The sequence below is a fragment of the Xiphophorus couchianus genome, chromosome 13 (assembly GCF_001444195.1).
Source record: "Xiphophorus couchianus chromosome 13, X_couchianus-1.0, whole genome shotgun sequence".
Classification (NCBI taxonomy): domain Eukaryota; kingdom Metazoa; phylum Chordata; class Actinopteri; order Cyprinodontiformes; family Poeciliidae; genus Xiphophorus; species Xiphophorus couchianus.
This window is the reverse complement of record NC_040240.1, coordinates 12,330,949-12,347,267: the sequence shown is the minus strand read 5'-3', so window position 1 is coordinate 12,347,267 and position 16,319 is coordinate 12,330,949. Positions and strand designations below refer to the sequence as shown.

The 16,319-nt window shown below is 36.9% G+C and overlaps 3 protein-coding genes across 5 annotated transcripts in view; 2 read left to right on the top strand and 1 right to left on the bottom strand.

Annotated features, from left to right (window-relative positions):
* Nucleotides 1–16,319, bottom strand: part of aunip (aurora kinase A and ninein interacting protein) — a 954,922-nt gene that overhangs the window by 1,917 nt on the left and 936,686 nt on the right. Inside the window, exons 1-3 of one of the 2 annotated variants that reach the window (XM_028036567.1) lie at nt 1,411–1,519; nt 555–660; nt 298–454 (exon numbers count right to left, since the gene is read on the bottom strand). In XM_028036567.1, the coding sequence (XP_027892368.1) occupies nt 298–454; nt 555–647 (250 nt within the window). In that variant the 5' untranslated portion in view covers nt 648–660; nt 1,411–1,519. Of the gene's footprint in view, nt 1–297; nt 455–554; nt 661–1,410; nt 1,520–16,319 lie in introns of those variants that run through there. The other variant, XM_028036566.1, reaches the window with a different exon arrangement.
* On the top strand, nt 1,620–5,205 carry vps28 (VPS28 subunit of ESCRT-I). The gene is made up of 10 exons (XM_028036596.1): nt 1,620–1,755; nt 2,504–2,567; nt 2,681–2,709; nt 2,838–2,875; nt 2,959–3,048; nt 3,129–3,234; nt 3,327–3,428; nt 3,640–3,693; nt 3,787–3,878; nt 4,265–5,205. Exons 2-10 carry the CDS (start codon nt 2,528–2,530, stop codon nt 4,383–4,385), a joined length of 672 nt encoding a protein of 223 aa, XP_027892397.1. The 5' UTR covers nt 1,620–1,755; nt 2,504–2,527; the 3' UTR covers nt 4,386–5,205.
* Nucleotides 6,315–15,777, top strand: mapk15 (mitogen-activated protein kinase 15). 2 transcript variants are annotated; one of them, XM_028036548.1, is made up of 15 exons: nt 6,315–6,539; nt 6,671–6,824; nt 9,323–9,421; nt 9,778–9,807; nt 10,315–10,405; nt 10,664–10,794; nt 10,891–11,054; nt 11,525–11,664; nt 11,744–11,801; nt 12,661–12,798; nt 13,302–13,407; nt 13,513–13,828; nt 14,014–14,123; nt 14,276–14,428; nt 14,856–15,777. In XM_028036548.1, the coding sequence occupies exons 2-15, from the start codon at nt 6,720–6,722 to the stop codon at nt 15,048–15,050; spliced, it is 1,836 nt and encodes a 611-aa protein (XP_027892349.1). In that variant the 5' UTR covers nt 6,315–6,539; nt 6,671–6,719; the 3' UTR covers nt 15,051–15,777. The 2 variants fall into 2 exon arrangements, with proteins under 2 accessions (XP_027892349.1, XP_027892350.1); XM_028036549.1 differs by having other exon boundaries at nt 6,316–6,539; nt 14,014–14,120.

The following is a 16,319-nucleotide window of genomic DNA, read 5'->3' as shown; positions in this document are numbered from 1 at the left end:
TGTTGTTTTCAATATTCATAATATTTGTACTTAGAAGATAACTAATTCAAAACGCGTCCTTTTCCGAACTCTTTAAACTGCAGAAACCATGCATAGATTTCACCTGTTCAGCTCAGAAACGTTCAGTGATATGTAAAAAACGAAGCTTGAATAGCTAGCTTTGAATATTTATTTTCTTCAAGCAGTCATTGAAAACACCATCAAATCTCACAAGCCTCAACAATTTTCAATACTTTATCAATGCAAACACTATTCTTGTAAAAATATTAACCATTTAGGAAGCTACTGGCTGCTTACCTCTACGTTTAGGTGCAAAAAAAGCAGATATGGAACTCTGTTTAGTTTTTGGCATCTCCATTTTAGTCTGAGTGAAATTGAGGGCTACAGCCAAACTGTACCCTCCACCTTTAGCCAAGGGATTCAACAGTTTAGAGATAGGACGGGCATGGTGTTTCTGGGGGGGGAAAAAAGAGCTCAAAATGAGAAATAAAAAAAACAGTAAATAAAGACCGTAAGGTAACAATTCCATTTGTGTTTTAAACTCCAATAATCACCTGTTTAGCCTTTTCTTTCAGCTCTACCGTGTCCAACCAAATTCCACATTCTTCCTGAGCACAACGCTGCGGTGCTGCCTTAGAGTTTTTCATAATGGAAAATGATCTGAAAAACATTAAAAAAGGGTTTACATTTATCTTTCAAAGGCATATCAATATATGTTGTTCTATATACTTTCATCAACAAAAAATACTATTATTTTATTATTTTAAATGATAGTGATGAAAATACATAAATTGTAGAACTGATAAAATGCTATCATAAAAAAGGAAACACTAGACAGATATTAAAAAAGGGTAACATTTTGGAAACATAAAAACTATTTTAAACCCTTTAGCCGTAGATAAAAATTAAAACACAACATTGGATTACCTTAAAATGTAGCTACTCTAAAGTCATACAAAAACAAGATAGAAAACATAATAAAATAACATTTTAAGGCATTAAGGACCCATTAAAATGTAACAGAATAAAGAGTAACACTTCAAATTAGAAGATGAAATAAATATAAAGAATAACGCAGAATCACTACCAATCAAACGAAACCCCTGCCTACATAAATGGCAAAAAAATAAATTTGAACGCGTAAAATTTTGATATTTGTGTTGTGAATAGCCCATTTAAACATGAAATGCGATACTTGTTCAGAATTGTCACAAACGTTCAAAACTGTGACGTAAAGTTGAAGGTAAAATATTTTTCGGGTTTTCCATCAACTGCAAAATTAGGGACTACTCCAAAGTTGGACACAATAAACTGAACTTTGGTCTTCTCCTTCGCGTTATTAAGTTGTGGCCAAGATTTTTCTTTTCTTTTTGTCTTCGATGTGACCAGACAGACGGGCTCCGTACTTACCAACCTTGACGATGAAAACACATTAAACGTTTTTTAAGAAAAGGTTTTTCTTTTCACTCATTTCAGTTTGAGTCTGCCGCCTTAACGATGAGCTGTCCATTTCGTTTGCCTGTTTAGAAACAAGGGTTGGTTAAAGTTCAACATGCGTGTTTACGTCACATAAATCTTAACGATATTAAATCTAACGGAATATCAGTAAATACCTACAGTTTATCATTTTTTAGAAAACATACCTACTTCTGGAGATTTTTTTCAGAGGCGTAATGGGCACCTATTATTTTTGACGTATGCTGGTCCTGGTCTGAGGGTGTGTTTACATCTGTGTTATAGCATTTTATGGAACGGGTAAGTGGAATATGTCATCTAGTTTTTAACTTTGTAACCTTTTCGTTGACGTATTAATAAATACATTGGAGTTATAATGTATAGTAATATGGTATGTGATCTTTACGTGTCGTTTATCGGTTAAAAATACATAAATATCGGAGCTCAGTCTCACAAAAGCATTAAGGAAGTGCTAACAAGTTAGCTTCGACTGTTTCGATATCTAACTTTAGTTTTGTATAAATGACTGACTTTTAATTTATAATGGACTTTTTTGAAAAGAATACATTGATATGGTTGTTATTTCTTCCAGGTAATGTCGGTGTCTTGCCAAGAATATTGTACATTTTATTAACCAGGCCAAGGTTCGAAGATCAAACCGTGAAGTTATTAATAATGTCATGTCATGACAACAATGTTCATTAGTTCTGTTAATAACAGAAAACCGCATGTTACATAGTCTCAGAGCAGAGATGGTTGGTAAAGATATAAGACAAAATAACTTTTTCTGCTGCAAATTCCTGCCAATGTTAAAAAACACGATCGGATTGGATTCATTTCCAGTTTTCCAGACACAAATTAATTTCTATTCGTAAGAAGGCGATAGTGACGTAAGGTAGCCTACGTCTATAAATACTTATTTATATGGCAGAACGAAGAACAATTTATTTTAGTTTTGCTTTTAGGGCTTAAAACGAAGAACGTTATAGAAAGAAGAATTGATTGCTTTTGGTATACAATTATATTTAAATATAACAAATATTTTTAGACCAACATCTGAAACATCAGCATCATGTTCCACGGGATAGCAGGCAGTGGAGGAGTCGGGTCAGGTAAGATTAATCCGAAGTGCATCTTTTATGAATTCATCAGGACCTCTGAAGTGTCACCCATTGCATTGTCATCTCCAGTATTTTACTTAATTTCATAATTTTTTACCACACAGCTCCAGCTAACAAACCTGAGTTGTATGAGGTAAATGTTTTTTTATATATATATTGTTGTGTAAGCCTTAAAGAAAAAACTTGAAAGTCCTCATGCTTTTAAAAATTGCACTTCAATTTATCCGTTTGAATTGAACATTCTAACTTCTGATGTTGCAGGAGGTCAAACTGTATAAAAACGCACGGGAACGAGAAAAGTAAGCTTTGCATTGATTCAATGTGCTTAATGATGAGCTGAACTTGTCATCGCTGTAACATTTGATTTATCTCGTTTCTTAAGGTATGACAACATGGCCGAGTTGTTTGCTGTTGTAAAGACCTTGCAGGCATTAGAGAAGGCTTACATCAAAGACTGCGTATCCCCCAGCGAGTAAGTTCCACTTCAGCTTAACACATAGCCTTTAAATATGAATGTATACGTCAATGATCTGGATGAAATTGTATTTTTAGGTACACGGCTTCCTGCTCCAGACTCTTGGTTCAGTATAAAGCTGCTTTCAAACAGGTGCAAGGCTCTGATGTGGGCTCCATCGATGAATTCTGCAGGAAGTACAGAGTGAGTAAACATCAGAGTTAGTTAACTAATTTATAACTGTTGCTTTGTGGTAATTTTTCCCACCTTGATGTCTCTGTTATTTTGTCCTTTAGCTTGACTGCCCACTTGCAATGGAGAGGATTAAGGAAGATCGACCAATTACCATCAAAGACGATAAGGGCAACCTGAACCGTTGCATCGCAGATATAGTTTCTGTATGTCCTTTCTCTCAATCACAGTATCAAGCAGTAAATTTATATCTGCCTATTTTGAAGTGAGAATGGAGATTACCATTACTATTCCCTTGAAAATCTACCATTGGTCACATGAGCTACTGGCAGAATATCGGAAACTAGAAAGCACTATCAATGGTAAACTTAACACATCCTTAACATTGTCTTATCTCCCACCATCTGTGAACCGTAGCTCTTCATCACTGTTATGGACAAGCTGAGGCTGGAGATCAGAGCCATGGATGAGGTGATTCTGACTTTACAAACATATTAAGCCTGCAATCTGCAAAAAGTTAAAAAGTGGAAATTTTCTCATGGTGATTACTTCTCATGACTACAGATCCAACCAGATCTGAGAGAGCTGATGGAAACCATGAACAGGATGAGCAACATGCCTCCAGACTCTGAGGCAAAGGACAAAGTGAACCTCTGGTGAGTTGCAGAGAGGAGCCTTTATTCCAATACTTTTAAGAGCCTCCAGGGTCAGTTTGGTACCAAATGCTTTGTTATTTTATGTTGCTGGTCAGAGGTTTAGATAGGTAGGTAAAAACTGGACAGAGTTGAGTGTTCTAACTGGACAATTATTTTAAACACACATCAAATATATTTTTATTTATTGAAATTGTTTGATGTGTAATCAGTCATTTCTGGGAAAAGAATGAATTTAAATAAGCTGCACATACAGGCATGCAAACCTTCGAATGGATGTAATTGCATAAAATTAGTGGAAATTTATGTTCCCTTTACGTATAACAAGGTTAGAGTTTAAATAGCAGAAGCACAGCGTATTGTCATCTCTCACGGGATTTCTCCTACAGGTTGACCACCCTTAGCGGCATGTCTGCCTCAGATGAGCTGGATGATAACCAGGTCCGCCAGATGCTCTTTGATCTGGAATCAGCCTACAACGCCTTCAACCGCTTCCTCCACTCTTCCTAAAGCTTTTGTCTAACATAGATCTTAACTTTTGGAACTCTGGTTAAGTTAAAAATAAACGCTACTTTTTCCTGCTTGTTCCGGCACGGAGTGAGCTTATGTCTGAACAGTTTTTCAGTCACTCTCTTGCCAGTTTCTGTAAGTCTAGTTTCTGTTATTTTATTAGGTTTGGTGCAGTTTACATTCCACTGCCTTGTAATATCCCCTGTTTCTGGTACATCATGCTGCCTACTGCCTTCTGCCTCTTTTTGGCTCTTTGTGTTTGGCCATGTCAGGGCAGTTTACAAGTTTGGCAAAGCATTAACCAAGAATCGTTTCTGAGAAAAGTTCAGCAGCCGAAGTCTATACATTACTTTAAGAGTATCCTGTGTGTGTTTTAAAGCCTTTGGGTTTGTTCTGTTTGTCATGTTTCATCTCATATTGATTCTTTCTGTGTGTGGGTCCTCTAAAAGCATTTGTAGACAGAAAAGAGCAGTCTTAGGCTACTGTTCTTATATTTTATCACTTTTCAGCAAAAAAAAAAAGATTAAATCGTATCTGGTGATTATTTAACTTCTCATCTATTTAACTATAACATTGATGCTTAGTGGAAAGGATTTATTTTGATCACATATTTTTCTCATCCTGTAACATGTCTAATCCATTTTTTTTTAGAAGGAAGAGTTAGAGTTGAAATTTACAGAGAAAAACTCATGTTGCTGGCTAAATATGTTTCAGCCTTGAAACACCGTTGAGGAGGACATATTTATTAAAATGTATCATTGTATATAGTAGTGTTGATTTTTAAATAAAAGCATGTAACACCTTTATAGAAATAAAGTTTAAAAAAATTTCATCTGTTTTTTGGTCTGTCAATTATTGTTTGAGAGGTTAATGGGGATATTTTCAAAGTAAATTTTGTAAAACTGCAGTGAAAAAAATAGTTGTCTTAGCCAGTGCTGCTAAGATGGAACAACTAAATGCATCTAAAATGATTACGTGTGCATATGCTTTCAAGCATGCATCTGACCTCCCTTGTTCAGGGTGCTATGAATAATGAATATTCTCCAAGCAACTTCAGTTTCTATGCATAGTTCTTACCAGACATGGTTGAGTTCGGTTAAATATGTTGCTTTCATTATAGCAGACCAGACTTGTGGGGATACTTAGCAGAGAGCTTTGGCATGGCCTTCCAAATAATGTGTATTTTGTGGGGGGGAATTATTTTCTGATAAGAATATACAGTTGTGTCAAAGCTTTAACTATCTGACCCAAACTGTCTCTGTCAAATGGAAGGGAAACACTGGATGCTGTGTAAGTTTTTCAAAGACAACAAAGACAAACCAGCCTGGAAGCTGCTGAATCACAACTGTTGCTGTTCACAATGAAGCTGGTCTTGCACAACTGTGGACTGAGGCTTTCAACAAGGAAAAATGCTGCTCCAGAACCGGCCTTTCAGTGTCAACTGAAATCTGTCAATTTCAGGAAAAGTCAGATATTTGCTCAAGAAAGAGTTTTTTTTAAGTAGATGAGAAAAATGTGTCACAATAATAAGTATGTATGAAACTTTGAAAACTTGGAAAACCGCCAACGATGCTAGTTCAGTAATACTTCAGACTTAAAGATCAGACAAAGGATACATTTTCATCCATCTTAGATTTTTATTCCCACACAAACCTCTCACTGTTGAACATCTTGATAGTTTTACTTTGGTTGTGGTTGAAATAATGAAGATCATGCACGCATAGAAAGTTCTGAAATTAACTAGATTTTTGTTGTATAACTAAGCCGCACACTTAATAGCTGTGATTTAATAAAGCTTAAAAACTCCTAAATTTATCAAAGTCATACCTATGGTGAGTATAAAAAGTAGATTTTACTTTTAGCACTGTAAAAACAAAACAAACAAAAAACTACGCTGCGGCTCCTTTAAGAACCAGTCGCGTTTTTGTTACCATAACAACAAGTAGCCACAAACCCACGTAAAGGAGCAAGAGCGGTGAGGTGCGTCAAACGTTAGGTTGGTGCGGGGGTTAACACTGAAATTTTGCAGGTTATACCAAAGAGAGACTTTTTCAGTCACTAAAAGAAAATGGAAGCTAACATTTTTCCTAACAAGCAGCAACTGAAGTTGTGAAAAGCGGCGTCTGAGCGGGGTGGTCGCTGGAGAGTTGCCAGGTAATCCCACCGTGGTTCTCCACTGTTGCATTAATAACATAGAAGCTACGAAACGGGTGAATGTTGCACATTTGACTGGACAGGCTGCCCTCTAAACCTTTCCGCACCCGCTTTTGGTTTATTGCCCGCAGGAGTAATCCAGGAGAGTGATGATGGTTTCTATGTGAAGCACTGGCTCAGATGGACAAACAAAAAATGAGCAAAAAGCATGAGTCAGTAAAAGTGTCAGAAGTGGAGGAGCACATTTTTCTCAAATATGAAATCAGGAAGAGAATCGGAAAAGGGGTAAGAATGTTTTATAATTATCTTAACTATGATTTGCTTCATTTGTTGAAGATCATTGCATGGCCCAATGATCTCCAACAACAAAGGGGAAACATACATTCCCTTTGTTATTTAAAAGGAAAGTTTCCCTATAACATTAAGGGAAACTTTCCTTTTAAATAAATTCCTTTCAGCTTTCCTGTGCAATCACGTTGAGAAAATTCCTCAGATTCTCTAGACTTAAGGTCCTCGGTTAACACCAGTGTTGCAAGCAAGTGGTTTATTTTCTTTCCTTGCAGATCAGCTGATGTTAGATCAGCAAGTCCAACCCTTTTGTTTTCCTTACTTGTGGCAGACACAGGAACTCTAACTGGCTGGTTTCTTACCATTCTCATTTCACAGAGGTTTGCAAATTGATGCTCTCGTTTTAGACAACCTGCTGGTAAATGCTGTGTGAACCTGCCAACTCCGTAAACTAGAAGAGACTATGACTCATGCTCCCCTGCTGTTCAACTTGTTTGCATATGACCTGTGACGCTCTGGCTGTGAGGAATCAGACCAAAGGGCAGTTAGAAACACTCTTAAGTAGATTTAAAGAAGTATACATGATTTTACTAATGCAGAAAAACTACTGTTGCACATCACTATTTGAGCCTAAGCTCGTCATACGCAAAGAGCTTCCAGTGTTGTGTGAATCTGATCCACTGGCCTGAGTACAATAACACTGTATTCTGATGCCCTGCCTGTGTTATGCTTGACCTCCTGTTTCTCTGGGGTCATAACTTTTGCCTCGCTTTCAATAACACTGGTATCAAGAGTGTATTTTACAAATGAGAGGCTACATTTATATATATATATATATATATATTTGACATATATATCAAATGGGAATTGAATGCAAAGGCAGGCAATTCCTATTGGAGGGTGTTTGGAACCTGTCATATTTACCCCCATATTTCAATGTATTTTTTGAATGTGGTGCATAATTGTGAAGAGTAAGGAAATAATTAATTGCTTTCAGCATTTTTTACTCATGAATTTATTTAAAGTGTTTCCTGGTGTTAGTATTTTGTAGAACTGCCTTTTGCAGGAATTACAGCTGCATGTCTTTTGGGAAATGTCTGTATCAGCGTTGCAAAAAGAGAGAGATGTTTTCGACCTTTATTCTTTGCAAAATAGCTTCAGCTCAGCCAGATTTGATGGGAAATATCTGTGATCAATCACTTTTGTGACAGGTTCTTTGCTTACTTTAGGTCTAAACTTTGACCGGCCATTCAAACACATGCATGCATTTTGATCTAATCCATATTTAAAGTTGTTATGCTGCTAAAAGGTCAGCCTCCTACCCCAGTGTTGAGCCTTTTGCAGCCTATTACACATTTTACACCGTATTTTTGCTCCATTTATCTTTCCATCAACTCTGACAAGGATTTCCATATGATTATGCTGCCATTACCATGTTTCATTGTAGGGATGATGTGTTCAGTGTCATGTGCAGTGGTATTTAAAAACTAAAAATAAAACCCCCCACATATTTACAAGTCTTACTTTTGCAGAGTCTATGAATAATAGTTCTCCTGTCAGTAGATTCTCCCACCTTGGTCTTTTTGATACTGGTTGCACACTAATGCACACAATCTCTGAGGCCGTCAAATGTGATGAGACTATTATAGGCATTATAGACTACTATAGGCATCTATAAGGGAGCCAAAATTAAAGGGATTCTAAATCTAAATCTAAACTATATACAGTACATAAAAGTTTAGATTTTCTAATAAATAAAAAAAAATCAGAAAATATTGTTTGTACTTTCTTCCATTTCACAATTATAAACTACTTTACATTGGTAGGACTTGCAGTAATACACATAACTAATATATCAAGCACAGATCTAAGTACTAAAATACTAAGATGTGTTTTTATGCAAAACCTCTCCTGAAAGTACCTGCTTTGAAAAACAGGTTCTAATAATAATTTTTTTAAAACAACTCCTTAAACAATTAGACATTTATAGAACGATACAATATGACATGAAGATCCAAGCAACAAAAAAGACATTGAAGACCATCATGAAGAGGAACAGAGAGTAAAAAGTGGAAAACTAACCAAATCAAGAACCATCAGAACCTAACAAAAAACTAAAAGATATTTTGTTTCTCTTTCAGTCTTATTGTATTGTGTAACAAAGCATGGGGGACCTTTGACATGTCTGGTGTCCAGGGGCCTGTTATCTAATCCATCCTTTTCTTTATGTCCTGGAAAGTTTATCTTTTCCAGTGGGAGATTACCACTAGAGCATAAGATGTACCTTAAAGATCTGTAATGCATCCAACTGAATTTAGATATTTTTAATTCAAAATAAAAACAAATCTGGTGTTGTTTTCCCATTTGGTGCACATTTTGTTGTTGAATTCTTTACATTTATATCAAATGTCCTTTGCTACCAGTACAAAAAGGCTTTTTAAACTCATAAGTGGAGGTGTAAGAACCAGTTTGACAAAGTGTTCTTCCTGTTTCAGGCCTACGGCATTGTATGGAAAGCAGTCGACCGACACACGGGGGCGACTGTGGCAGTGAAAAAAATCTTTGATGCTTTCAGAAACAGGACAGATGCGCAGGTTGGTAAAACTGTTTTTCATTGCAAATGCAAGTGATCATAAGATGATCATAAAGCATTCTTGCTACTCTTGCATATTTTAATTCAAATACACCAGTAAACATAGAAATAATATAGCAATACTAACGTTATGATATAATTCTGTGATGTGAATGAGACTTCCAGGACTGTTCTATATCTCAGACTAGAGCTTCCGATCTGCAATACAACCTCTCTGTATAAACGTCCTTCACCTTCAGGGAAGACAGCTCATTATTAATTAGAGCAGGAGGATTGTGTTTGCCTAGTTCATTGCATCGTCTTGCCTGTAAAGTTCATGTCATGAATGCAGTTTTCTTTCCTTTTCTGTTTTTACAGCGGACATTCAGAGAAATCATGTTCCTTCAGGTAACAATCATATTGACGTTTGAAGGAGATATTGCCTAAAATACATTCAGACGTGTGTCTGATGCTCCGCTACTTATTTCTCAAATTAGTCTCCTGTTTCATCATCTAATGTATACTGCATTAAAAATGTGGGTCAAAATGTTTGGCTCAGCAGGAAACAGTTCATTTATAATTCATTTGTCTGAAACGTGATAGCATAAACTGTAATGTGATATTAATACTCTTGTCATCGTGTTCAGGTCATTTTTATAAGAAAAATTTATAAGACTTTTTTTTTCTTTGTCGTTGGGTAAAATCGGCGTCATGGGGCCAAATTCATCTCTCCCTGTGCTGCTTCACTTCTCCAGTGCTGCGTTTTATAGTGGAAGTTTTATAACTGTTTGGACACGTTATGCGTTGTTTGTATTGCACTTTGCTGTTGCGTTACCTGCTGCTTATTCCAAGTCAGAGAAAATCTGTGCCGTGCTTCCTGTGATTCTGCTATTAAAAATGATAATCCTTGTGCAGGAGTTTGGAGATCATTCTAACATCATCAAACTCTTAAACGTCATCCGAGCCCAAAATGACAAAGACATTTATCTCATCTTTGAGTACATGGGTATGTATTAGTATGTATAAATTGTTTTATTAAATATGAACTATTAAAACGTAATATGACAGGAGGATGTTTGGAGGATGTTTGAGGGTGGCCTTCTCATTCCATCTTTCTATTCATCCACCCATATTAAACATCTGCATTTTTACATTGAAAACCAGAATGAGAATTTCTGTTCAGACACAGACAGTATTATGCATTTAAAGTCGTGCTGTAGCAGCAGCTGTAAGCTGTCACTTTTCCTCGTTATTTTTCTCCCAGATACCGACTTACACGCTGTGATTAGGAAAGGCTCTCTTCTTAAAGACATTCACAAGCGTTACGTTATGTACCAGCTCTTCAGGGCCAACAAGTACCTCCATTCAGGAAATGTTATTCACAGAGATGAAAAAGTGAGGCGCTTTTAAAACATATTCATATTTCTTTTTATCTAAAGCGGCGGCACCGTGAAACGGCTTGAAATCACTCTAAATTTGTTATATTCGCAGCCTTCCAACGTACTTTTGGACACAGACTGCGTCGTCAAGCTCTGTGACTTCGGCTTAGCCAGATCTCTCAACCAGATCCAGGAGGACAGTGGGAACCCAGCTCTGACGGAGTATGTGGCAACGCGGTGGTATCGGGCTCCTGAGATCCTGCTGGGATCAACAAGGTATCAGCCGTGATGAGCATCTGTTGTCACCATCTGAACTGCACCCAGGCTGGCTTTTTTTCCCCCTTCAATTTAATTTATTTGAAGAGAAACATAGCTTCTATGCCTGTCTTTAACCAAAGAACAAGCTTAAGAATTGGGGAGTCAAAAAATCAGGACAGTATTCACACTTAGAATGGAAATATGTATACAGGACATTGGAAACATTAATATATTTTTGTGATTTTTTTTAGCACAAAATTGTGACTTGGAAGAAAAGGGATACATTCAGTCCTCTCACTCTGATCTCTAATACCTCTAAATAAAACCCTTAGCTTAGCTTTAAATGCCACAAAGAGCTTTATTTTTAACTTAACTATGTATTTGTAAGATATTTTAGCCACTGTTGGTCTTGACTCTCGGAAAGGAGGAGTTTTGCAGATTAATGACACTTTATGCTTTAATCTCTTATGCTATAATCTTGTCCAAAGGTACACCAATGGTGTGGATATGTGGAGCCTCGGCTGCATCCTTGGAGAAATGCTGCTTGGAAAAGCTCTGTTTCCTGGAACTTCGACCATCAACCAAGTAGAGAAGATCATGAGTGCCATACCTCACCCCAGCCCAGAAGGTAGCAGATAATGTCAAAATGTCACATACTCGACAACTTATCTTTGGTTTGGACTGAATAAATACATTTGTTATTCCAGATATTCTCGCCATCAAGTCTGAATACGGATCTTCTGTCATTCAGAGAATGTTATTGAAGTAAGACTATTTTTTTTACTGTGTTTGTTTGAAATGCTTTTGTGGAGACATAAATCAACAGTCTTTGTCTTTTTCTATATTGTGTACATTAAGATATGTTATCCTAACCTCCAGTGACGGCAAATTGTATTTATTCTGTGTGAAGTTAGGAGAACTATACATATGCATATGGCAAGTTTGTTGTTATTGTGGTATTCAGTGTTTTGCAAAAGTACCCACACCCCTTGACATTTTATGCTACATCCACAAGATACAATACATTTTACTAGAAGTTTCTTTGCTTGACCTCCTTGTGGCAACCTGCATACAGGAATTGTTTTGGCTTTCTTGTTGTTACTCTATAATGGTGAGAATTGTTGAGTACAACACGCAGTTATTCTATTAAGATACGTGAACTGCGAATCTCTATCTACCAATGAAGGCAATTGGTTGCACTGGATTTTATTTTGAAATACCCAAAGAAAGTGAGTTATCACAGTATTGTGTCTTTTTTATTTCTAAAAAAAATATATATATATTTTTCTTTCCATGTCACAATTATACTCTATTTTTTGCTACTCTGTCGCATAAAGTCTCAATTAAATGAATAAAAGTTGAAGGTTATTATTAAAGAAGGTACTGTCCAAGAAGAAAATTGTTTCTTTAAAGTCTTAGCGGGCAGGAGCAGAGATGCACCAATACAGCAGTGTTTAAGCTAAACGCATCACCTTGTAAAAACCATCCACACATCTATCGACCTTCTGTTCTTTTTATGATGAAATGTTCTTATTTGAATACCTCAGAGTTGTTGTCATGTCCTCTGCTGTGTAATTTTATCTATTTTGTATATACGACTCATGACACACTTGTCTTTCACCAGACCACAGGTGCCTTTGGAGGATCTTCTCCAGCCTTCTGTGCCTCCTGATGCCCTCGACCTGCTGAAGGGTTTGTTAGTTTTTAACCCGGACAAGCGGCTGACTGCAGAGCAGGCTCTTCATCACCCATATGTATCCAGGTATTAAAACTTACAATGCAACTACAATAGCAGTAAGGTTTTCTACATGGAGAAATTATTGTTGAGAAATCTCTGTCTTCTTTTGGTTGCTTAATTTGATGATTTGTGGTTTCTAATTACTCTTAGCTCCTTGCTCTTCTGCTGTACTATTAATGTTTAAATTATAGATGTCTTTTTGCTTTTAAGTGCAATAAAAGATGCATTTATGTTAAAGTTTTTTTTTACACTGTCACAGAATTAAATAAGTGCTGTAGTATGTTTGTTCAGTCAGATGAAATCTCACTGCAGTAGATTTGCACATCTGACACACATGATGGTGCCCACAATACTAAATATTAAGGGAGTCAGCACAATGATGATGACAAGTGGTTAAGAGATCAGTGTAAAAAATGTGGATTAATCAGAAATTCTACTTCTGTTGCAATAGTCATTAATAACATCTCACCTGTATATAATACTAATGATGGAAATAATATTTAAAACGCAGTTTTTTCCCCCTTTAGATTCCATAATCCAGCCAAAGAGCCAGCCCTCAACTACGATGTAGTCCTGGCAGTGGATGATGACGTGCAATTATCTGTGATTCAGTACCGCAACAAATTATACGAGGTGATTAAAATATTACTGAAATAAAAACCCTGTATGTCAAATAATATGTTTAAAGTTTATTTGGTCAAGGGTATTAAATTTGTTCAATCTTCCAAATTGTTTTAGATGATACTGGAAAGGAGAACACAGCAAGGGATATTGAGGCTACCAAACAACAGAGCCTGTGGAGATAGCCAGGAGAAACCCAGCTCAAGGAAGAGTGATAAAGAAGAGGAAAGCCCTGCAGATGCAGCATCCCACAACAATGAGAGGAAAACATGCAATGAGGAGACAGGCGAGACAAACCATGAGCCTTCACATACGGAGATCGCTAAAACAGAGGCTGCCAATGCATCTAACCCATCTACAACAGAGAAGACGAGTCCACAACCTGGTTACTGCTTAGGAAAACCTGCATATAACCCCATAACTCATGTTTCAAGTATGACAACTTATTTCTTTGCTAGAATGTTTCCGTGTTGTAATGTCTCTGACCAAAAATGTTTCTCCCACGGTTTACTGTGTTCAAAAATATATTTGTTTGCTTCGTCTTTTAGTATTCATATGTCTCTTATATCATCACATTGTCGGAGAGGGTAAACTGAAATTTGTCTTTTCTCCACTCAGATGGTTTTTATCGACCCCCTCGCTATTCTGTAACCGGCAGGAGCTCAGCAGGACACACCAGAACAAGAACTGCAATTACACAATCAGCAGAGGGCAACAACTCTAATGTAGTAATCAGCGTTCACCATTTAGTTTAGCTCCACTTTTTGTGTTACTATCTTGATTTGTCTACATCAGAGTATTTTCTTCAATAATATTTCATTGTGAGCCTCACTCTTTTTGCTACTTTTTAACACTCTTTACTTCACCTTCTTTTTACTAGTCCATGGACCAGATTCTCCAGCGGGGTCGTTCAGCCAATGTGGTTCACAACCGCTCCTTCTCCTGGAGCCTCAGTCAAACGCAAAACAACCCTTTAGTTCGCAAAGATGACGCATCTTTAACGGCTGGGTTGCATATCTCTTCAGCTACACTGGTAAGTCTATCATCTCTCATCATTTTCTCTTCCATACCTGCTTTATTCAAGACAGAATTTTGAAAACATTATGTTATATATGCAAATATAATTATAGTGCCTAGCAAAAATAGGGACATCTTTTAGACTTTTTGAAATCACAATCAGAAACTTCAATGGATTTTAGTGGGATTTTATGTGAAAAACCAAAAGAAAGTAACATATAATTGCGAAATGGAATTAATGGGATACATGGTTTTAACTATTAACCCAGAAAAGCATGTATTTGTATTTACCTCCTCCTCCATGTCTTTACTCCTAGAAAAAATACAAATTATTCAGTAATTGGCATTGGTCTGTAAATTGCTGCTAAATGTGTTGATTTCTTATTTTAAATAATGTTTTTCTCCTAGTAATAACAAAATTATGTCCACTTTTGTATATGCAGAACCAGCGCCCCAGTTCTCAGGCTCGCGAAGCTCGTCCACCACCGCGGTTCAGCAAGAAAGTGTTTCAGAACAACTGCAATGTGGCTGGCACTGGAGACCCACGGGCCAAATTAGGCAGCTATACCCAAGCCTACGGCACCATCAACAAGACAGAACTGGATAATCTGATTCGTAGCCGCCACCATAAACAATAGCTTTCATAATATCAGAGGTTACACAGAAGGAGGAAGTTGCAAGTATTTGAATGTACAACAAAGTTTGCTTTGATCGTCTTGCTAAGACAGGATGGCATCTAGCTGGGAAACAGGAGCTGTGTAGAAAGACCATGATTTACTGCATCAGTTATGGTCATGACTTATGAAAAGTCAATGATGATGGGCTCTTCCGCATCTATCATATTAGATGGGTTTAGTATGTAATTCTACTGAAGGATTTATGCAACCCTTTTCTTTGCCAGACTAAAATGCTAACCATTAAAAGTAAACAAGAGGTTTGAAGTCCCAAATTCCTAGAGTCATTTTCTCTAGACGAGAAGCAGAGAATTTGTTTGTTGGGTAAAAATTGTGGGGGTGAGCTGCATATACACCATTTCCATTGTCCATTCCATCATCTGGGATAATGTCTCACTCTCTGAAAGGTTCTTCACACACAAATAGGGACTTATCAGGAACTAGTAGTACTATTTATTTTACTTCGCTGTTGCAGAAAGTTTTATGAAGCAAAGAGCTCTCGCATCAAACTAAATCAAACCCAACACCCTCATTTAACATCATTTTAAAACATCGGCTAATTGGGTTGGGCACACGATTGCTGTAAAATATGCAAATAGATGTTTTAATAAATGATTGCAATGAGTGATTTATGTTTATGTGAACATACCAGCAATAAACCTTCTATACGCAAATTGAAAACAATCAAAAATGTGTTCATTTTTGTTCCTCATCAAAACAACATTCCTCTGGTTTTTTACTGATGTGAAATGGAGTCGTGGAGTCAATGGGTCCAGTTATACATCTCCTCCAGTGAGACTCTCCAGCTCGTTCTGGGGATCCCAAGGCATTTCCAGGCCAATGGCTCTCCAGAGTCTGCCCAGAAAACCATGAGGGATAATTTTTCACAAATCAGTAAACCCTTGCCAGTTAAGACGGCAATGATTTGTGAAGAGGACCAAGGCAGAGCAGAAAGGGTAGATGGCATTATTAAAGTACTCATTTTGACCCAAGTTGTTGTTACTTTATTTAAACCATCAAGTTAGCTCCACCATGCATGCACCTGCAATAGTGACTATATCATTATCATCATTACAAGTTAACAATATAGAGAAAAAAGTAAGGCAAAAAAAAAACTTAAGGCTTGACAGCCAGATAGAGAGAAGTGTTTAGGAGAGCAGCAGTACATGCACCACCAGTCTAATGGGAAAAATTATGCCCACTTACTCCCAAAAGTATTCATATTTAGGCAGA